Below are 24111 nucleotides of genomic sequence, written 5' to 3'. Positions count from 1 at the left end.
CATGATTATATTTTAACAAAATGAGGAAATATGTTTTAATTTGTGTTTTTTTATGTCAGAAATAATATTTCACTGAAGTGTAAGAACATGTTGGTAATGACTATAATATTATTCACGTCAGAAAATTTTTAAATATCAAATCTGTGGATAAATTTTCCAAAAAGTATTAAAACGTCGGAAAGAAAAGAAAAAATAATTTTTTGTATATTCTATTCTAATTTATCACATTATTTTTACAAAATTGACTATTTCCGATATTAAGTACAGATAATAGGTAAGGTAACCTAACCAAATAAGGCCTACCTTATTTTTATTACCGCCTAGCTTGTAGGTTTAAAATGACAAAGGGCTGATAATTTCAAAATCTTATATTTATTTATTAAACTTTGTAATAATGGAATCAAAATGGCTTTAGAAACAAAAATTACAATTTTGTAAACACAAATAACTAAAGTGTCACTTTGGCCTTATTGGGAACCCTATGTCTTAATAAGGCCTCAATAAAAACTAGTAAGTATTCAACTTCTTAATTATAACAAAACTTTGTCAATGCTTATAAAAAATGTAATGAGATCTTATTAATTAATTTTGGTCATTATACATCAGGCTAAACGAGTTTCTCATCATGCATTACCAAAGTAACATCTTTGAAGTCATAGGTACCCCATCATCAGTCAAACGAATGAGAATAACTTCTTGTTCTGTAGCCAATTTAGCGACCGACCTAGCTTTCGTGTAGTCGAACTTATCTTTAGATGGTGCGTACTTCTTTGGAAGTTATATCTGGCTGCAGCAGCCTACCGGGTAAAACAGGGTGCATAAAATTCGAAGGGTGAATAGATACTATGAAGAATTTCCCGATATCCATTCACCCCTTTTCTGTATCTATTCACCCCGTTTACCCCTTTCTACCATTTTAACAGCGTTTTCCATCTTTTGCAAAATCCATTGGCTTTCTTTTTGACAGAAGCTGGTGATCCGTTTTCTATAAAATTACTGAAAAACAACTATGCCGTAATAAGGCCTACACGTTTTTTTTGTAGGCTTTATTAGGACATGGCACATAGGTAAACAAAACAACGATTATATGAAATATACCGATATTATAGCTTTTTCACTAATGTGAGGAGATGACTAAATGTATAATTGTCATACAGACAAAACACGGCACGTCGTATACTGATAAATATAAAAATACTAACAGTTTACGCTACTCGAATTTTATAAAAACTAAAGTGCGCTCCACGTCGTGATTGTTTTCGTCTGTAGGTTCCAACATAATCGCGGCACGGGTTGCTTGCTGTGCTCAAATTAGTTAAGTAATGTGCATGCACACTTCTACAAACTTTGGCGACCATTTGACATCGGGAAGAGGGAAATTTTCAAAATAGGCTTTATTGGGACATAGGCCTTATTTGGTTAGGGTACTATACATAGGTAAAATACATACGTAATCAAAGAGGAACTTTATATTACATTATATTACCTACAGACATACATATATGTATCACGAGTTTATACGAGTTTATGTTTTAGAATTAGTTTCTTTTACAAACACTAATTCGACCGTGGAATTCATACCTACACTTAGTAAATCATCAGTCATCAGGTAAAACCCGAGATAAGTATTCCTTACAAAACCCGAGTAAATGAATATACCTTACCTGCCCATAAAAGTCTTCTGTTTCCCCTTGTGCCAAACTGTGACTTCCAAGTTATTGTCATCGTATAGGTAGAGGTTGAACCTCTCACACCACGACGGCTTTGACTTTGACAGCTGCTTCGATTTGTGACCTTCGCTGCCCAGTCTGAGTAAAAAAAATAATTAAATGGCGGATGGCGGGAAAAAATGACAGGAAAATCCACCAAAGATTTCAATTAAAATCCGTGTTTTCTTAATTGTCTACGGTGTAATACGCGTGTTTGTTAATTGTTCGAGTCATTCAACAAGTTGTTGTTATTAGATAAGATGCGAAGATAACACTCGGTATGTGATATGCTAGGTTTGATTTTTTTTGGTGTTCTTTCTTTATGTCTGCTTAAGAACGAAAATGTGTAAGGTTCTATGTACATATTTATCTAAGAATGTTATGAATCAATATTAGAATATCAAACTGGAGACTAGATGCATAAAATTAAGATATTATCCATCTACATATCTACTATTGCCCATAAGTAGATATAACCAAGTCACAACGCATTGTATGTAAGTAAGTATCTATGTACTTAACTAAGTATGGTTGTAAGGAAATCATTGGAGCATCCGGTAACATACACAAAAGCTGTCGAAATCGTTTTATTTTTTAACAAAATAAATGTCAATGAAACTTGTTACATTGTTTTTTTACTAAAAGGACCATATTGAATGGTTAGGTTAGGGGTCTTATTAAAAACTGATTTAAATATTTTATTGAATTGAAAGAACCAGATTACCTACCTAAAGTAATAAATTACTTGACAAATAAAAACACAGATTTATTAAGAGCTAAATAGCAAATAATAAAACAAAACCAACTTTGGTTTGTTCAAGTTTTTTGTTTGTTAACAGTATTATAAAGGTTTCCGACGCTTATTTTATTGTACCTAAGCAAAAATATTTCAAGTTTGGCGACTTGTGTTGTGGCGGATTAAACTGGTTTGCATAATTTGTGATGCATACAGTAAGGTGCAGGAAGCGTAATCGGAGCTGCGGACGACCTAGATGGCGAAGAAGCAAGAATAGCAACGGGATGATTTTTGGTCAGTAAGAGTCTGACACTCTCTCGCCGCATCCAAGGCAGGAGAAGTCATTAGATAATTTTCTTCACTAAAAAAAGGTGGATGGAAACTTACTTGAATTTACAATATAGTCCATTGGCACTGCCCGGCGGCGTATCTTTGGCATCAATCAGAACGACGTTCACCATAGACTTCCATGACTTCTTGAGAATGTCGAATTTTCTGTTTTTCCAAACATACTGTTGAAAAAAATACAAAGGTATGCTATTTATCATGTAAAATTATCATAATCTTAACAAACATATGTCTAGCTTTTGAAATATAACACGTCTTAAGAAATATCGTGAAAATTAACATAAAAAAGTAATTAATTTTCTTATTTTTACTTTATATCTGGCAGTGCTTGTAAAAAAAATGATTTGTCGTGTTTGTGATGTTAACATTTATTTTGTTTTCCTGTTCCCAAATGTCTAGATATGGGTCATACTATTACTTATCTATGCCTAGTACCTGCAAGGTCGAGGGTCCGAGATACAGGTCGATTAAGTCGAATTAGACATTCCGATTTCTAAACACTTCGTTACATAATGAACTCTAAACAACATCACTAGATGTTGATCTGAGGACCTGTAGTACCTGTTTCTGAGGACTTCTAAGTACCAGTACTTAAGCACTTACCTATACTTACCAAGTCGACCCTAGATATGAGTTTGGGTCCAAGCTATTTTTTATTTTTTTATTTTGGTGAGTTATTCAGTTATCATTAGTACCATTGAAAATAATCTAGACTAGGTATTCTCTTTTAACAGAAAGTGTTTCATTGCAAATGTAACAAAAAAAAATTTCAAAAGTAACAAAATACTTTTAAAAACTCACCATGCTGTCACAGTTTTCCTTTGTAAAAAAATATATTTCTTTATATGAAAAGTGAGTAAAATAACGTAAGTAGGTAAGTATATTACTAAGAGCCAATGATCGTGAATTATTACCCAGGTGGGATTATTATGTGGGTACAACATTTCCAGTGTCAGTGTTTTTTTGCTATTGTTAAGTATTTTAAATATTTACATTGAAAACTTTTATTATTTAAATGAATTAATTTATTATCATTATCTCTCTTGACAAAGTTTGATGTTGCAACATGCCTAGGTATACATACCTATTTAAAATATTTTTTCATAGGTTTTCTTTGGTTTGCGTTAGATAATACGAAAAAAATGAATGGAAACCTAAGAATTATGTAAAGAGCGTGATAGGAGGAGCTGTATAATTCCTGCCTCTTTCATTTTCATGTATTGTATGTATGTACGTACCTTTTGAACTTTTTTGCCGTGGTCTCTGAGTATTGTCAACCCACTGCCGATGCGGTCCATGAACTCGGAAGATACCGCAAGCGCGGTGGGCGCCAACGGGTCCATCACCAATCCGTCAGGAATTGCGAGCGACCTGGATAACACACAACATCATTAGGAACAATATCTTTAACAATTAAGCAGATATCTACAAAAATAATACGGGAACTCAAATCTAAGACTTCATAATTATTTTAAAACACTTAAACTTTAATGTAAACGTAAAATAAACTTAATAATTAATACAAAAGAGTTGATGTTTCAACGATTTCTTTGTTTCCATTGATATAGAAATAAATGAAGTAACAACCCTTAAAATCTCGTGCAGAGCGCACCGTGCGTGCTTTATCCGCGACGCATGCCGATGTACTCTGCTCTCAAACGAAATACTTGTTTCGTCTGGCTGGTTACGTCCATGGACGTCAAAGAAGCTTCCATGTCCTAATTAATCATGCCGTTATGTGCTTTATGTTAAACGCCTTTAGTACTTATATGGCTTAATTGTTTCGGAAAATTGGCCCTGAAGACTATGGCGTAGGATTGTATGTTTACGTTTTGTTGACAATAATATTGTCCTTTAATAGCTACATGCCTAACTATTATAGTTATGTTAATCCTTCTATTCTAGTACTCAAGTAATGTACCGTAAGACTTCTGAGTTTATATTGTAACGGGATACCAAATAGTATTGTCTTTTGATTGATAACATACTTACTGCCGCACTCAGAGACATTTAATGATTACTTAAACTATTCCTTAGTAACGATTTTGTATCGAAAACAATTCTTAAAAATTTGGTTAAGTAATCATTAAATGATTTGTACGGCGGTACAGTTTTTTTATTTATGCTCAAAATACCGTTTCCGTATAAAGACTTTTTAGCTACAAATGTCACATTTACATAATTAGTTATGTACTAAAACACATACTTAGATAGACAAAGTATTTTTACAATTTTCATTTCGATAGAAGCATAAAAAAATTGTGTAAGTATAATTTATAACCGATTTCCATTTTTTATATGGGATTATTGTTGAATTGGGTATTTTGTCCCCTTTTAAAGCAAAAAGTAAGTAAGTAACTGCATTCGTACAGATGAAGGTCGTTGAACTATGCCGTATATATGTATACATATAGGTACTTAAATATGAAAATAAGACATGGTTACCTAGTTTGCACTGAGTGGGTCAATTTATGCATTATCAACACTAAACGTAGCCCGGAATGTAGGTACATGTGTACTTGACACGTAGCGCATGCGCGCATCTCAAAAGCTCTTCCATTTTTCAAGTGTCCTTGTGACATCCTTTGAGACCACGGGTGCTCCAAAAAGGCTTTACGGTAAAACTTCAAACTATTTAGCCATTTTTTACGGAATCACCCCACATATGGGTACCCAAGGATTCTTAAGAGATTTAAAATGAAAATCAATGTCTCTTCTAGTCTATTTAACTCGATAGTACCCAATGGAAATCGGTCTGAAACCGTCGGAAACTTGACTTGAAACTCGTTATATTAGGTTTAGCAAATAAATAAAATAAATAATTTAGATAAGCATTTTTTTAAATTTATCCTTATAAAAGAGCTAAAGGATTGTGTCGTTTGACGTACCATGAAGCAAATACAAAGAGGAGATGTCACAACTGGATTTCCCTTTAACATAATGCGTGACACTTTACGGGGAACGCGGGACGTTACAATAACATCTCGATCACAACAAAAACGTTGCCAATTGTCCACATTTTAATATTCCACTGGCCATTCTGTGCGCTTATAACCTATTTACACCTTTTTACTTACAATATCATTGGGCAGGGCCGTTTTTTGTGTCACATTATGGCATCTCCTCTTTGTACTTACCTATTTTTTGTTGAGTTCTAATAAACATTTAGTTAGTTACGTTCGTTAGGTAATCGGATGAATGACGTCAAAGTAGGTATAGACGTAGGGTACTAATCTGCGCAGACGTACCATAAAATAATGATCTACGGAACTTTTTGATGATAATGCTAATACGATTTAAATTGATATTGTTTTTCTTGTGGTAGATACATGTTATGATATAATGGATGTTACAAGTGAGACTCCTTTGTCTCGCGGAAGTAGATGCTATTCGAATTCAATTATTAAGATTTCTGGAGGTATGGCAATGCCCCCGCCAAATCTAGCAAAACCGTTACAAGACTGTACAATACAATTCGAAGATGTTAAGGCCATTCAGGCTATTAAATTTTTCATAATATAGTATTCAAATAAGTATTGAAGTGGGTCTTATGTTTGATATACATACATATATCTATACGCACTTCCATTTAGATACAGGTTGATGTTATATACATATATGTTATGTTTTTAATATAAAAAAGGCATTCAACCTCATGAAGCAAAATATTGTGAGTATTGAATAGATGTACCTTTAAATGCACGTAAATATATAGGCTATTATGAAAAAAATATATGAGGTCATTGACCGCTGAATAAAATTCCTTTCAGACTGCCTCATTGCAGGTATAGTTAGGAACAATAACTATAGTTTCCAGTCACTAACACCGTGCTTGTTTATGCTAGGGGAAATTATAGTTAAGAGTGATTTATACCGGTACCTACGTACGTCATTTCATTTAGAATGTTAATCGACTACACGTTTATGCATTTCTATTAAACGAAATGATATTTATACTTTCTCCATGGTGTTTGGGATTTCCTAAAGATTGATGACGAAAATGCTAACAACACTTTTATTTAATTATTTATAAAGTTAAGAGAAACGTTTTAGGAAATATTTCGTCAAAAAACTTCAGCATGTGTACAAAATATTTGAACTTTACTAAAAATTACGATTAGTTAAATCTGCATTTAATTTGAAAATCCCAGCTTCATCAGCTTGTTGATATTTGTATTTATATTAAATACCTAGTTAGATAATAGTTATAGTAAATAAAAAATTAATAATAATTAATTGACATTTAAAAACAACATGAGTTGATTGAAACCAAATAAAATAAAATAAAAATTGGCTAAAATAAAATGCAAACAGCAACAAAATTATAAACAAATAAGATAAACTTACTTATTATGTACACCGAAACAAACAATTAAAACATCCCAATAATGCACACACTGGTACACATAGTTGGAAAACACTTTTACAGGGAACACGGAACACTATAGAATATAGAACAATATCATTCGAACTTGAACTTGAAAAGTGATCTGAACAGAGCGGTATCAATGAGGACGCGACACGTTCCAAACAAAGTTTCAAACACAGTGGCCACACCAAGCGAGTGATCGAAAATGATACAAACGCACGTGGAACCTGATTCAAGAATAAAACTCACGTAAATATATGATTCAAAGCCGCACACCAACTTCGATTGGCCATAAGGAAATTATTCGCCATCGACGATCGCCTCGCAGATTAAGAGGAACTAATGCTGTGTGTCGACTGCACGCGACTCTACTTGTTTTTGTTATGCCCTTGGCTTCGGTTTTTGTCAGCTGTCCATTGAACCATCGGTAACGAGATAAATCTCGCCTGCTATGGGCACGACCGTTATGCATGTGCTCCAATACACAATAAGCTTAGAAACGACTCGTTTCATACTGAGTTCCATCCGACATTTTGCTCTTTGTACTTTTGACCGCAATGCTGAGACTAAGAATGTGGCATTAATTTTCAGAACTTAACTTTCATTATACTTATAATGATTTACTGCTTGGTTCTACACCTTAGGTCAAGTAAAAGAAAAAACGAAAAATATGTTATCGTATTTTAAAGAAAAAGGTACGAATGTGTGAGAGGGAGAGAATGTATGTCAAAAAGCTTGTTAAAGTTTCATGCATCAATACATGTTTAATGAAAATGTACATAAAATCGCTCCTCTTGTAATTCAATCATAAGTTTCGAGGTAGATTTACGTGTGGGACTTTACAGAAAAAATAATATAACCGGAATCTAGAACTAGATTGTTAGAGAACGACCATGAAGTTCCTAGTTCGACTTTTTTGTAGGAATCCAAGCTTAGGAGTCAGCGATATTATGCAGATCTGACCTATAGGTTTATGCTAATTCATTATTATTTTATTTCAACATATTAGATCATTATTTCTAAGAGTTTCTTTGGTGTTCTAATTTAAAATAATTCTTCTAATAGCTATTTTACAAGCACAACGCGTACTAAATACTTACCACACGTAGATAAGGGTCATGATATGCATAAGTCGAGGGAATATTCATATTTATAAGGAAGTAGACAGTCAATACCACAGGGAGACAGATCAGATAATAAATGAATAGGTATGACCTAGAGTACTTAATAAAATCATAGAACTAAATAGATTTCCTACTAATTATATGTATTTACATGAACACATATGTTAGGTACGTAATTTTCATTCAACATAACTGGCAAACTAGTCCTGGTGGATAAGGTGGCTCGCTACCAAACCAAATACAACATTTATCTGCTTCTAAGCGCCCCTGAAGTCACACATCTACACCCTATAGAGTGTACTAATATATAATTAATGATTAATTGATTACTCATTCGAGCGTGAAAATCTATCTACCAAAGTAGAGGAATTAGAAAATGAATACGTATTAATAAAATAATTCACTATATCAAAGATAATCTTTCTTTTCAAGCGAGTGATTTATTAATTATTGATCTCTGTTTCTCAATGTCTGGATAGCCGCTATGTATCAGATAACTTTGAATGAATGTAAAATGAACGTAATTTGTATGCACTATCTGTCACATAAATTTATCGGGCACATATGAAGGTGGTGGAACAGGCACAAATCAGGCTTTTTCTAGAATAAACACTTGTTTATCTTTTAGGGTCGTCTAAAAAATACATCTACCTACCTACCTAAAGTGATGTGACACATTTTGCAAATACCTAAAGACGTCACATGTCAATTGTCATGTTTATGTAAAATATTGATTTTCTTGTCTAACTTGAACCCTGTGTTTAAGTTGTCATTTGTAGAAGTTTTTGTACAAGAGGCTTGATGCGGGGTTTTTACGCAAGTATCTACATAAATATCTATTGTTTAGTTTTTGCGAGCTTAAGCTAGGCTGTTTGTGGATGGGGTCGTTCGTTCATGTTCGATATTCAAATTATTATTTTTTTAATAATAATTATTGTTGTTTTTAAATTCGTCTTAACTAATAATATTATTTGATTGTAGTGTTTCGCCTTCTCGTTTCTTCGAATGAATCTTCCGATGTGCATAAGTGTGTTCATTTTTTGCTTATTATGTTGCTCGATTAGGTCCTAATTATGGAGAGAATTGGTTTTCTCATTAGTAATACTAAACGTTTAGGAGGTATTGTAAAAAACAGAGCTACCGGGAATTTTAATATTACTATTATTGATAGTACGCAGGCGTGCCTATTCTGGCTGTACCAGAGGTAAGATTCAGAAAAAAAGCTGATTCCATTACAGTTTCAAACAATTTAAGTCAATTGTTTAACTTTTGGGTCATTATAAGTGTGTAACAGGTGGACCTACAAGGTGTACATATCAATCACATATTTTTTTTTTTTTTTTGGAATATCTCTGTTCTCATACCGAAATAGAACCTATTTATATAAAAAAGGGAATAAAATAACAAACAATGGAGTCATGCTATCTCATTGTTTATCACAATTTCCTTCCTGTATCCACAATCAGTTGGAATGCGTGATTATAAGTGCAAGCTTAGTTTTATGAAACACATAAGTATGTTAACGAGTCCTGCAAGGATAATTAGGTAGTTATATCTATTTTGATTAGTCTAAAGGTAGGTATTGTAAATATAAAACCTACATAAATGCATCTATATACAATACTTGCGTAATTCCCAAACTATTCGACATGCATTCATATGTACAAACATTATTATTTAAACATACGAATGCATATAATATATCGTGTTAGTTATTGCCAGAACAAAGTTTGCATTTTTTATGAAATAGGCCGGCAAACGAGCAAAGGGATCACCATTTATAGTAATCAATCGGCACCGGCCGAAGAAACCAACACCCGATTAATTCGTATTTTTTTCTGGAATGGCAAACAATACCCAAATATCTCAGAAGTTAGTCCAGGGATTTAGTCAAGACTAAATCCCTGGACTGCACAGTCATCGCGGTTGCTGGGCTAATGGTTGCCGTACAACGTGTCGCGGGTTTCTAGATCTTTCAGAGATTGTTGTTTCGGTTCTAGGTGTCATGTGTATGTGACATTGTATGCTTCTAAGCGCACCCACGACACAGGAGATAAAATATAGTGCCGGGCAAACTTAAAAAAAGAAATCTAACGCCAAAGAAGACGTAAATGGATTAGGTACATTAGAATTTACTTAAATTATTGGACCAGTTGACCGGATAGGTACGTATCCAATAAAATCTTGTTAGATCTATTTACCTTGTAACCTTTTCTTCAATAGATTTTAATTTAAAACAATAAAATTAAAATCTAGCTTTATTTTATTTAAAATATTACATTTTAATTACCTCCTTATTTATTGTAACGTCCGTTTTGCTACTTTTTTTATATCACCATTTATCATGCATAACTATTATTAGAATAATTACTTAAATCTACATAGTGTGGATAATGAATTCTTTGTTTTGATTACACAATATAAGGTAAATATTTCAATTATAATTTTTAGTAGGCAATACGATCGGCGAAGCGCCACCTCTTCATGGCAGATATCCCACCCACACGCATGAAAGCTTCCTTGTGCGAACTGCTAGGGAGGGGAACTCCTTGCAGAGTCTGTGTTTCCTGATGGGTATAACCGGGGTATCTTCAAAGCCCGAGTGAATAGGAACATTTTGTTACCAAGAGCTACAATAGAAGAAACTAACATATTAAAACCGAAACACAAAAGCATGTTTTATCTCCGAATAATTACAACTAGTTTTACAAAGTTGCCGACAATTACACATTGTTTAATTGATTGTAACTACAACTTGTAAGGCGTAATTAGTATGTGGGAAAAATCTCAATTACTTATACTTTGACTAACATAAATTATTTCACCAAGTTTTTGTTAATTTTCATGTAAAACAACATTCATTGTTGTTGATTAATTGTTGAATTTGTTCTTAATTGAACCTTACAATATTTTATAGCGTATTATAAATGCAAGTTAGATTAGATTAGCGGTTCTGATGTCTAGAATATTTTAACACCTTCTTGTTCTCCTAGATTTTAGTATGGAGAGTGATTCCTCATTGAGTTTGTTTGTGAAATGGATTCGTTTCACCTTATCTTTGAAAATAAACAAGCGAGCCGTATAAAGCCGAAATAATTAGACCACATTCCAACACCAAAATTAAATTGTAGTCTTATCCAAATATTTACTTTAACGTTCCTTTTGTGAATCCAAAGATAAGCTGAAAATGGAATGTCTTCCGTGATTGAGGGCGAGGCGTGAGTCTGACAGGTTGACGTTCAATTGCTCGTGACGTCACACCCGTGACATTTCTACACATTATCCTCGAGTGGATGGAAAGTTCATGAAATCAAGATAAACAAACAAAATAAATGTCACCACATGCTTTCACGAAATTCGTTTATTTTATTGTTAAAGGACGAGTAAAATAAAAGGCTTCGAGAAATGTTGACGTCATTTCTACAAATGACATTTTAAACTCACGGAAAAGATATTGACAATGTTTAATCACAGTTATTAGGGTTATAGTTCATGGTACGAGTAATATAAGTACACTTAATGCATTCGCGTATGTAGTTATGTACCCACTTGATAGTATCGCGTTAAACAGCATTAATTAAATAGTTCTGTGGAATAATGTAGCATAATGTTACAACGTGTGCATTGTAAGTAAAGGCTCAGGTCAATGAACCTGAACTTATTTTTTTATAGGATTCTTGATTTAGAAAAAGGCTGTAAAGCCTATTGGTTAGTCTAAAACAGGGTGAAAGTCAGCAATTTTTGTGAAAATGATATTATCTAACACAGCCTAAGTAATCAGGTTCTTACTTCCATCAATAAGCCTACATATTGTTAGATAATACTTAAGTTCAAATAAAGTCTTAATTAGATTTTTATTTGTATTTTTTTTTGGAATAAGCCGGTAAACAGCCATACAGACCACCTGATTGTAAGCAATCGCCGCCGTCCAGGCACATTTGAAACACCAGAGGTGTTACAAGTGCGTTGCCGGCCTTTTTTTTTGGGTTAGGAATTTAAGGGTTGTTGGAAAATCGAATATTAGGAATTGTAAAGGGTAAGGAAATATAATTGGGCCTTCGGTTACCTTACTCACACAACGAAACACAACGCAGAATTCGGTTTTCTGTGAGGCCGTGGTATCACTCCGGTCGAGCCGGTACATTCGTGCCAAAGCATGACTCTCCCACACTTAAATTTTATACTACTTATATTTTCAATACGCAAGTTACGTAATACAAAACCGCTTTAAGGATTGTAACTATAAGGCTTTTATCGATAAAACCCAGGAGGTCAGGTCTATTCGAAACAAGGTAAACCTTGAATCGATTTGAGTCACTTATAGGTAGTTAGGTACCCACTCACTTATTAGGATATCCTATAAGGCCATGCGTGTGATCTAAAACCACAGAGACATTAGGAAATAATACCAAGACTATAACAGATGCGTAGTGTTGTCATACCACTACCTAATTGTATCCAAACAATTGTTTCATGACGAAAGGGCTTATCAGCACGTACTACGCGCAGTTATCAAACGTTTTATCTCGATATTGAGATTGTATAGTGAAAACTACGTAACAATATCGCATTTCATAATACACATATGCACTGATAACAGGAAGAAATTGTATTACATATATGTGGTAATCCACATAACAATAATTACGTAATTGAAATTTGTAATGAAAATGTAGATAGATACAGATAGGTAGGTGCTAAGTATGTTACTATTATGACATGTTAAAAGTTATTCTTGGCAATGTAACAATACAGAATGTTAATAAATTATTCCTGCTCATTAATATATTGTGTACAGTTCATTTATTTACTTATTTCCGCACTTTTATAGGCAAACTCTTCCGTTCGGAGTTAACTGCGAATTGTCAAAAAAAAATGTTTGGTTATTTTTTTATTTGTCTCTTAATGCCGATAACCTTGGCAGATTATTCGAGAATAACGTTTGTACACGAAAATGTGCCCAAAAAATAAAGCAAATTGATTTTAAAACCCAAATAAACTACATAAGTATTTGATATTATAAGTATTTTTATGTAGGTAATAAAAAAGAAGTAAACTGAAAACACTGTTTGTATAAACGAGTGATTATTTGTTATTGAGAATTTGAATTTAAGTGTATACAGAACTGATATCGGAAATAGAAGTCTGGTTGTTGAGAGTTGTTGTTATAGATTATTTTGAAAAGACAAAAAAAAACGTATTTATATTCTAATAGCAATCACAGGAGTTAGAGATATTTGAAATCCAAACTCACTGAATTCACGGCTTAACGATGTTCTTAATTTACATAAAAGGTTTACATATATAAGTCACTGCCCAGGTAATGTACCTTAAAAAATATTGGACCCAGCCAAGTGTCAATATCTTTTATACCTAGAATAGAGCTTAACCACAAGATATCCTTAGATACTACTTAGTTACTTGTAACATGAATCATATCTGAATTATTGATCAATTAAGTGTTGTATTGTATTTACAGATTCACGTATATACTTATGGAAAATATTTCTCTAGCTAAAACATAAATAAAGTCTGGTATTTCCATGATCGTGGGATTGTTTTTTTCCAAGTACTGAATTTATGGAGTCATCGAACAAAAGGGACATATTAAAAATAATGCATCAAGGAAATTATTTATTGATGCTCTTTTTTTATTTAGTTAAGCTGCTAATTTACATATAATTAATTATACAGTTAATATATGTATCCGGTATCCGGGTCAGGAAGAAAATATGTAATTGGATTACTTATTTCGAAAGTAAGTATACAAATATACGTATTATGTACCTACATTAAAGTCTGGAAGTATAACCATTTTGAATAGTGCGAAGGAGGCTGAGTCTCTTCTATCTACGTAGCAGTCATGCTTGGAGGAGCATGCTAAGGAGGAGGCGAGGCGTTTGAGGGAACGAACCTCCTTCCGATCAAGCCGTCGCGGGGACACACCGCGTGTCACATTCAAAGAGCTATCAGATCAGACTGCCACAAATGAGGCCTAGTAGAGCTGATGCCTAACCCGGAGTTGTGGACTACCTAGCAGGTTACCAAGGCTTCGGCTCGAAAAGCAGTAGTAGAAACAGGGTTTGTTTTTATTCAGTAAGAATCTGACACTTCCTCTCGCCTCTCGCCTCCCCCACGGCGGGAGAATACATTGGGAGATTATCACAATTTCAATCTAATTGAACTAAGGTGTATACTACCATACCAGTACAACTTGTTTTTCTTATATATGCTACATGTATAACATAATGTATGCAATTTGAGGATCTAAAGATTTAAAATATACAGGAGAAAGGTACGTACGATGTGTCCATAAAATTTGAAAGCTTTTAAGCGCCATTGGCTTTTACCATACAATGTATATGCTTGTTGTTTATCAGACAGACACTAACGTAAGTATTTTTTATCCACACGAGGTTTTACCACAACGGTGATTCGGTCTACTTAAACAGGTTTTGTTCAAATGGGAATTTCTGATCTGCAATGGAATAGTACCGCATCATTATCGACCTGCGAGTAATTTGATCAAGTGATTATAGTCATTAAAGGTGCATTGAGAGAGAATGTAATAATGTGTATAGGTGGCGCTCTTGTCGAATTTAGGCGACCTAAAAAGACGTGTTAGAAAGAGTAAAAGAACTTACTTACGGCTGAAATTAACACACATGCCAATTACAGATTTTTGGGTTGATGTAGATTATTAATTAGGGCCGATTAATAGTCATCATCTATTAATTAGGTAGTAACTATTATTAATTCTTTGTTACTTGACTAACATTTTAGCGCAGCAGTTAGTATATTATAGAACTCGCATTTTATAGTTTATCATAAATCACTTTTATTATTTCTGTGATTCATAGTAACTTATTTATATTTGATTGAAAATGTCACATAAACAGCATATATGGCTATAATAAAATAAAGTTTTTCATCACAACGTAAGTCATGCTGCCTAATTTAATATTTACTCGCTGAAGTATTGCTAGTGTGAGGTTGGTAAGTAGTTTTTTCTATTGCATTAAACATCAGAAGGCCATTCGAGTGTTTTCAAAAATGAATCTTTTACTCACTCAATATCTTCCGTCAGCGCGTGCGCAGGGTCAAGCACAATGTTTTGTTGCGCTTCTATTGTTGTAGCGCTGTCACTGGAATCGTTTACAAATTCCATATCCGGATATTTGGCAACTTGCGACATTGTTTCGTTTGCCGAAGATATTTCGACATGGTCCGGTATTGTTGTTGTTTCCCTCGGCGCCGAGTGTCGCCCCCCGCAGGTGTCATACCGTACACAACACGCGGAGGGTGCAAACGACACTGATACTGATTGTTTGTCAACACACTCCAAGCGATTCTTTGTTCGGAACGAGATTTGTCTCCAAGACATCACGATTATGAATTGAACATTAAATATTATCTTACGTATCACGTATTGTTTACACATAAATTAATACTATTTGTTTGTTTTACAGTTACCTATTATAAAACATTGATGTTTTGTTGCACACTAGCCCGCCTACCGCTGTAACTACACTTGCTAGCTACACCTTACGCTACGAACGCGAACACGATAAACAATAAATAAATTATAAATATTTCTGGAATGACAGCAGAGTACCGCGTGTTATCAAATAGAGAACTAAATAGTAAATCGGAAGAGGACCAAGTTATCATGCCTGCCAAACATGATAGTTAAACGGTTTCATTTATTGCATGGCTAATCAGAGTTATTAGTTAGCCAATAATCGTTAAAATGTAATTAATTGTTGTTATGTAGACATACCTCAGTTCGTTGTCAACTCAGTGACAGAGGCACGATCGTGTTGAAGTAACACTAGTGACTGATCGACGCAATGTTGCTCAACGCTGATCACCCGAAGGAATCCACCGGACGTTTGTCTGTGTGTTCAGCCCGAGCACTCCGAACATGTTACCGCGCTTCACAATATTGGATGTCGCAAGGGAGCACCGCGGTATTTACACGAAATGACAAAAAACCGTGTCCTCACAGCCATCGAATACAACTGTCTGTCATTCAATACGAATCGTAGCGTGGGTATACGCATAAATTATCATATTTACGTCAAATGGTAAATAATGTAAACGAAGCGAGCTCGCACTACTGGAACGTCATGAGTTGCTGAGTAATTTTTCATAAGGGTTTTCCAGGACCATTGTGAGTGACGACCTTTGTGGTTTTTTCATATTTTCACCAGTCTCAACACCGCAAACGTAACAAGTAAAGCAGTATCAGTCACAGATGTACACAGTGTAGATTCATAGATATGATCAACGGCGATCTAGATAGAGGAAACAAGCGTTTGTTGAAAATACCTTATCAAGTGATATCGCACCTTATGTAATATGACTACAAGGATGAATATTTAATACACTATATTATTGTTACTTAAAATACCTCTTGACTGTTTAATCATCATTAACTTAGTAAATACGTTTCTGTTTAAGATCTCAAATGATTTACTTATGTTAATGGACCGTTTTAGAGGCACATTATTTTATTTAGTATCCTTTATGGCGATTTTATGTTTAGCTTTTGTTTTTTCATATACGGACTGGAATATCTAGAATTGCCTGGTTACGACCACCTCGTGGATCAAGTTGTCACAGGTAAGATTGTTGAACTTTGAAACTAAATGGGGAAAAGATTTACTCTTTATGTTTTCCGAATTCGTCGACTTCTCTTGTAATAAATACATTAGGGCTTGTTCCAGGTAATTAACAGCCCGTGATAGTCCCGGTTAAACTAGAGGTATAGGCGCTCTACCTACATGAGTGCGTTTGCCGTAAACTTTTCGCTTGACAGGCGGGTTGGAAACCTTGGAGATAGCTGATTAATACGATCCGATTTTGACAATATTCCCGTAGTTGAATCATACTACACCTTCAAGAAGAATAAGGGTGGTGACAAATGTATCATTTCCTCACGGTTTGCACTGCCGTTACTTGTCGAGCAAAAATTGGTTTTATTCTCAATCCACGAGGAATAACTGACTCTCACATTCTTATTGTTATTGTCGTCTTTGGTCAGCAGTGGCCAGTTATAGGCTTTTGATGTGGTGAACCGTTATATCGATTTCGATATCATATCGAAGTTATTACTCAGGACAGGACTTAGGCTTAGGAACTTTAAGTTATGTATCAGTTAACAAAGTATTATTATCAAGACAAATGTAGGTATTGTACTTACTTACCTATTTTGAGGCCTTTCTTTAGTGGTAATGTAATTTGAGTTTGACACATTTTTGTAGTAGTATTTTATGTAAATGTATATAGTTGATCACTCAGCCAGTAGCCTATAACGACCTCGAACGGTAAAAAGTAGAGGTACCTATACATCTTATATGACTCATGATTGCAACACACTTTCAAAAATTTTGAAATTCAAAGGACTTTGGCTACGCATGACAAGTGACAGATGATAGATTCCCCTATACTTATTATACTCTTAGCAGAAGTCGCACATAGACCATCGACGAACAAATCTACGGATGACATCGAAATCCTATATTCCATATAATATGAAGTTTACATGCGGATAAACATGGATAGAAAATCCCAACACACAACAGTTGGGCAGAAAGCCCGCTAGACACGATTAGATTGGTCGGAGGATCCTCATTTTCTTAGGGAACTTTACTCACTGATCCTTAAAGACTATTTTAAACTTCAATTATGCGTTCAGCCGGCGTTACGATTAGGCATATGTGTATCTTTAAAAAGGGTCGTCAGCAAAATGTTACGTAGTTAAGAAAAAAAATGGCAGGTGTGACCCTAGTGAGTGATCCAACAACTTATTATTGCATCAGAATGATAGAAAGGTAAGGTAGGTACTACCGTAAGTGAATAAGGAAATAGAGGTTTATTTTAATAAATGTACTTACGTTATGACGAACGTAGTAAGAATAAATTATATAATTATATTTATCTTATTATTGTATGTTTATCTTTACATATGTTTAAAAATAATAAACCGGTTCAAATATTAAAATATTACTGGTCTCTATTTACTTATCTCATGTAAATAGAAATAGCTATGTATAGTTATATAAATAAGTATAAAATTAGTACCTATACCAGAGATTATCATAATGAACACTTGATATTTCCATTATGTTTACCTAAACTTAATTCAAAAGCAATTGTTATAATGTACCTAAGCAATTTACGTAGCGTACCTATACTGATTTCCTGAATGTCTAAGTTTATATAAACAAAAGTGCGGTGACGTCACTTGAGAGGTGTTTAGGTCGATGCATGTGTATGTGTCATGACATTTCTAAAGGTCAAAGAAAATTTCTTCTGGAAAGAAAAAGTAAGTTAGTAGGTAGTAAGGAAGAAAAATATTTAGTGTAGCATACGAAAGGCAATCACAACAGAACACAAGTGCTACCATGTAAGACACTATGGGGGCAGCGGGTTTGATTTATGTAGAGAATTCGATGCATAGGCGGCTATTGAAGGTCAACAAAGAGGAGGGTTTTGGGAGTTTTGTAGCGACACATGACCAGTGACAGACGACAGAAGTCGTACATAGACGATCGACGATCGACGAGCAACTCAACCCAACGAACAACTGTTGGGTAGAAAGCTCGCCAGGCACGATCGCCCCGCCTAGTCGGAGGGTCCTCCTTTTCTGAACTTAGGGAACTTTAACTGTTCTATTTTGACGCACTGTGTCTGCATACAAGAAAACTTCAGAGCTTCAAGTAATTTGTAGATACGTCACACGGGTGCAAGTTGGTGCAACAAAGGTCAGTGCAGTATATAGTTGTTTGTGAAGGTTTAATAAATCTTGCATCCGTAAAATACAGGCAAGTAAAATAAACAAATCTGTTCCTAAACCACCAAAAATGAACTATGGACTGATCATCCGATCTCCGCTCCACCTGACGTACCAACCTACGTAATTCATTACCATATTCTCTTATAATCGTCAAAAAAATAATTCAATATTTACTTAATATATAAGCTTATTATTTACACATTAAAATGTTTACTCACCATCTACTGATTTATTAATAAACATGTAGACATGGGTGTTCGGAAAATTAACGCTTAATTCAGGTGAGGAGATTGACTATCTAAGTTTCAAAACTGTCAGATACAATTACTATATTGGAAAGGTAATACATATTAGTTTATGTAAACACAAGATTGAATCATAATATCAATTATTTTCAAAATTAATAAGTTAATTAGATTCAGGAATTGTAAGTTTTGTACCCGAAGCAAAGCATAATAAAAAAGTTCGACCGGCTAATTTCTATTTTTAAAACTAAGCATGTTCTAGATTGGTATCTAGGTACTAAGTATGCGTATCTATATTGTAATTAAATATTAATGTTATTTCCTAACTCACACATTCACACATATAACCTGGCGAATGTGTACGTTATGTATTTATGTAATCGTCTATTACATAAGTACGCCCATGAACCTGACCTCTGGGTGTTAAGGTAGACCTTTCGAACGCGATGTAGCAACACGCTGTAGAGATTCACGTTCAAGGGCAAAAAATGAAAGTATATAGGCCGGTAATAAGTGGTCACGTTAAATAATCGTAATGGAATATTGCAGCTACAAAAAAATAATCGATTTGCTTGGTGATTGTTAGTGATGGTAATGATTGGTCTTTTGTATGTAGAAACTTTTATATTTATTTAAGAGTGCGATCAGCCTCTAATGCACACCAGACACCAAAAACTCACCAGACCCCAAGTCGGTGACTTAACGTTATACCAAAATCACCTGCTATCCTGCCAAAGATGAGGATTTTGACAAATCCCAAGGACGCCTTTGTCGAAAGGAGGTCGTATTGCGACTGAGAACATAGGATAGGATAAGATTTCTTTTATTTTTGACAGCGAGTATTATTCTAATGGGTACTTGTTTCTAACAATAGCTAATTACTTCTGATGGGATATAACGACATTGTTATTAGCAACAACTTTATGATTTACTTGATGAGATGTTTATGACAAGAAAATATGAAAGTGTGCGAAATTGTTACGCTTTCACGCCTAAACTACTGAATAATGGTGGCTGTAGAGACTTAGGAACCTAGTACCTAGAACTCTTAGGAGATAGTAACAGACTGGAAACAGAATGAGGGAAATAATTTAACTTTACAAAACTACTTATCTTGATAAATGCTAAGTGGCAGGCAATGGTTAGATAAATAATGTTTAGATATAAAAAGGTAGTATTAGTCCCTAGGCCCAAACCGATTATAGATACCACTAGGTACGTATGGCTAAGATACTGAGTGTCACTAGACTTTGGCGTAAAATACCTAAGTTCTACAAAATCCCTGACATAGACAAATCATCATGAATCATGGAAACAAGACAGACACGGTTGATTCCTTGAATAACGTGACAAAAGACCATCCGTGTTTCAAATGAGCAAAAATTAAAACGGCCTTGTAATCTCTTTGCTTTGCTTGGGTAAAGTTCCACGAAAATACCTATAGCGTTAAGTAAAATGGCACTAACAAAACAAATATACCAGTCATAAAAAAACCTTACTGTCACCGTTTCATGTGGTGGTATTTCTGAACTGAAAATACGTGATATTCTAATAAGAAGGCACTTTTTTTGAGGGGCTCATGAAAATTATCAAATGTCTGCTCCCGCCTTGGGTGAGGCGAGAGGGTAGTGTTAGACTCTTACTGATACAGTTACCATGGAGATCATAATTATTTTATTATTTATTTTACGTGTCGTGTACCTAGACACAAGTATCTAGTAGTTTAATTTGAGTGAGTCGTTTAGTGAGTTCATCATAGGCCCCTTAGGGAAAATAGACATGCTAGTCTGCGTGATATTAACTGGTAAAAATGCTACTTTTGTAAACATCAAACGTACCAGTCAGAATAATAGAGAATTGATATTACCTATAAATAGTGAGCAACACAAATACAGGATAATATTCAGATTCAGCCTGATGACACAGGAGAAATTCTTAGTGACCAGTTTTTTAAGAAAGAGAAATGAAACAAATATCTATCTATCTACATATTTATGAAAACCTTTAAAAAGAGAGAAAAAATATGTACATGTTGACGAAATGGACTGTCATACTCTGACTGACTGAAAATTACTCCGACGTTCCGTCCTTCGCGTAGGTAGGTACGGTCCGCCGCATCCAACTATATCTCCGCCTAAACTAATTTACAAATATTTTTATATTTAATCATGTTACATTAACTACATTGGGGTACCTACCTTCTTAATTATTCAAAATCAACAGGCAGGTAAAATCTCAGGTAAAGTTAATTAATTCTGTTTACTTCCGTTGGTGGCGTATGAATCGATTATGGGAAGATAAGAGATTGTTGTTCTTATCCGTTTTATCCTGGTGCATCTACAAAAGGTACATTAGGTATTTTAAACAGGTGCGTACCTTGAGGATAAAGGTACCTGCTCAATGCGAGAAGTCTACCTATAAGGTAAATGCATTGAAGTAATATCGTCGTAAAAATGCAACCAACGTGCGTCGCAGCTATTTTTATTTGACGGTAATATGGGTTCAGAATCAACCGTTTCGTTTTCTGATCATGCTTTTGTTTGTTGTGTACCTAAGCTGTGACCTAAGTAAGAAGATACTTAGTAGTAATATTAACTCTGGTGTACTGAATTTATAGGTTACGGAACAATGGCTGCCTATACCTAAATTGACCGATACCGATATTGTCAATATGATCGATTGATCGGAATTTTAAATCGGTTCAGAAGTTTTACTTTTAGGGAACAATCGAATAAAAATTATATTTAGCTATAATATTGAATACTTCCTTGCCTATAAATTAGGTATGCTTTTCTCATTCGTTCCTATTTGATAGCATTGAGTAGGAGCACACAGCGTGCGGTGGCCATGACACTATTTTCCATTTTGCTGATAAGCCTACCTAACTACGTAGATATGTGGGAAATGGAACATTATGATGTTACAGCAGATAACTTGTTATTGTTGCTACACATAAAGTCACATTTACATGGACTATTTAGGTATTATAAGTAATAAGCAAGCACATTGAGGTTTGTAGAGGCTGAATTATGAGAGTAATTTAAATATACCTAGGAACTTCATATTTAAAAATACAAGGCAGATAAGCTATACATTGGTACAATAATATTTATGGATAAGATCGCTACGTAAAGATAATTATATTATTGCAGGACAAATGACTGTCCTAGTGAAGAAATAGGGCCAGCCCCCATTGTCCTTAATAACATTAATTTATTTGTTACTAATAGGTACCCACTTAGATAGGTATTTACCTACAGATTTCAAACCTATTTATTGTAAGTACCTAGGCATAAAATTAAATGAAGGTTAAACATAATCGCAGATTTACGCAAATAAAGGAAACCTAATAAACAATGCGCTCGTGACACGGGATTTTTTTATCTTGATTATCTGTGACAATGATTCATGTTTTTACACTGTGGTTGTGACTCGGTACTTCGTAAGAATGATTAAGATTAGCATCCGACAATTATTGGAAAGCAGGAAGTCTAAGTAGGTACTAAGAACTTCTTCAATTGTATTATCTTGTAATGAGGTGAATGATTAATTACTCGTTAGAGTTAAATATGTTGGTAGGTAGCTTTGATAAGTACCCACCATCCTCCTATCAATTTATAAATTCTGTTCATTGTAAAATTTATATCATTATATCTATATAAATCAATTGCTATTCGTTAGTCTCCTCGGGAATAGCTGGACCGATTCGGCAAATTTTGGTCTTCAATTATTTGTGGAAGTCCAGGGAAGGTTTAAAAGGTGAGAAAATAATGTTTGAGGCGTAACGAAGTTTGCCGGGCCGTTTAGTTCATTATAAATATTGCAATCCACAAAATCTAAAGAATATCGAGGTAGCATTTAATTACTCACTTCTCTGCTTTACTTTTTCCTAGCTACTAATGTAGGTCCCATAATTAGGTCATAACTGAAGAAAATTAGGACGAATGTGCTCTCAAAGCATTATCTACCTAAATCCGTGAATAGTTTGTTAATTCCGTACCTAATTAGGTACTTAATTCTGTAATCAACGGAAATAGAAAGTTTAAAAGGTAATATTCAAATCCAACGGTAGACTATTCAATTCTATTATCGGCCTACTAACTGCAAGTGCACGAATTTATCTGGCGCAAAGGTCAACGACCCCAAACTTCTATTGTATCGACGGAAGAAAACTTTCGCAACTTAGTCCACTGGATTAATTCAAAGGAAAATAAATTTCGCTATAAATAGGCACTGCGTTATCGACCTTATGTTGACCATGACTAACGTATGAATACTAAAACTTACGTACTTACCTAAAGCCACCAAGAAAATGGATTTGTCAGAGTTTGAGAGTAAATTTAAAATGCATGTAGGACGATATTGGCCGTATTGATCATGGTCACAGTCGTATGTGACGGACGTTTCCGAAATCTGTTACATTTGCCGATTTCCCTTGGCCTTGCAAAGTGGACAAAACACTATCTAGATATCAGATTGACTAATATGAACTTGGTTTGGATCACAATTGTAAGAGGTTTTCTTAGCACTGCAATGGATTATGCAATTTTTAGAGAGCAAATTACGTGGCGTACCACGAAAATTGAGTGCTAACTTTTTTTATACGTAGGCACTGCTATAAAATACCTTAATCTTTAATGTTAACACGTTAGGATCTAAATTTTCAGTCCAGAATAATCAACCAATTGGTGGACTGCACAGGTGGCGTAGAGAAAGGGCAAGAAGGCAACGTAGTGCGGGTTCGATTTCCGCATGCAATTATCAATCCCAATAAATAGG

At 34.4% G+C, this 24111-nt stretch overlaps 1 protein-coding gene across 7 annotated transcripts in view; it reads right to left on the bottom strand.

The window, feature by feature from the left end:
• Positions 1-24111, bottom strand: part of LOC118262198 (multiple C2 and transmembrane domain-containing protein) — a 46903-nt gene that overhangs the window by 15316 nt on the left and 7476 nt on the right. For 2 of the 7 annotated variants that reach the window (XM_050697793.1, XM_035573357.2), the window contains 3 exons: positions 4032-4164; positions 2833-2957; positions 1665-1808 (listed from right to left, as the gene is read on the bottom strand). In XM_050697793.1, coding sequence (XP_050553750.1) covers positions 1665-1808; positions 2833-2957; positions 4032-4164 — 402 coding nt within the window. Of the gene's footprint in view, positions 1-1664; positions 1809-2832; positions 2958-4031; positions 4165-4380; positions 4522-7140; positions 7356-7411; positions 7649-15356; positions 15686-16066; positions 16304-24111 lie in introns of those variants that run through there. The other 5 variants (XM_035573358.2, XM_035573355.2, XM_035573356.2 and 2 more) reach the window with 5 other exon arrangements.

The sequence above is a fragment of the Spodoptera frugiperda genome, chromosome 12, assembly GCF_023101765.2.
Source record: "Spodoptera frugiperda isolate SF20-4 chromosome 12, AGI-APGP_CSIRO_Sfru_2.0, whole genome shotgun sequence".
In the NCBI taxonomy this organism is placed as follows: Eukaryota; Metazoa; Arthropoda; class Insecta; order Lepidoptera; family Noctuidae; genus Spodoptera; species Spodoptera frugiperda.
Note: the sequence above shows the minus strand (reverse complement) of the source record. Positions and strands in the feature narration are given on the sequence as shown.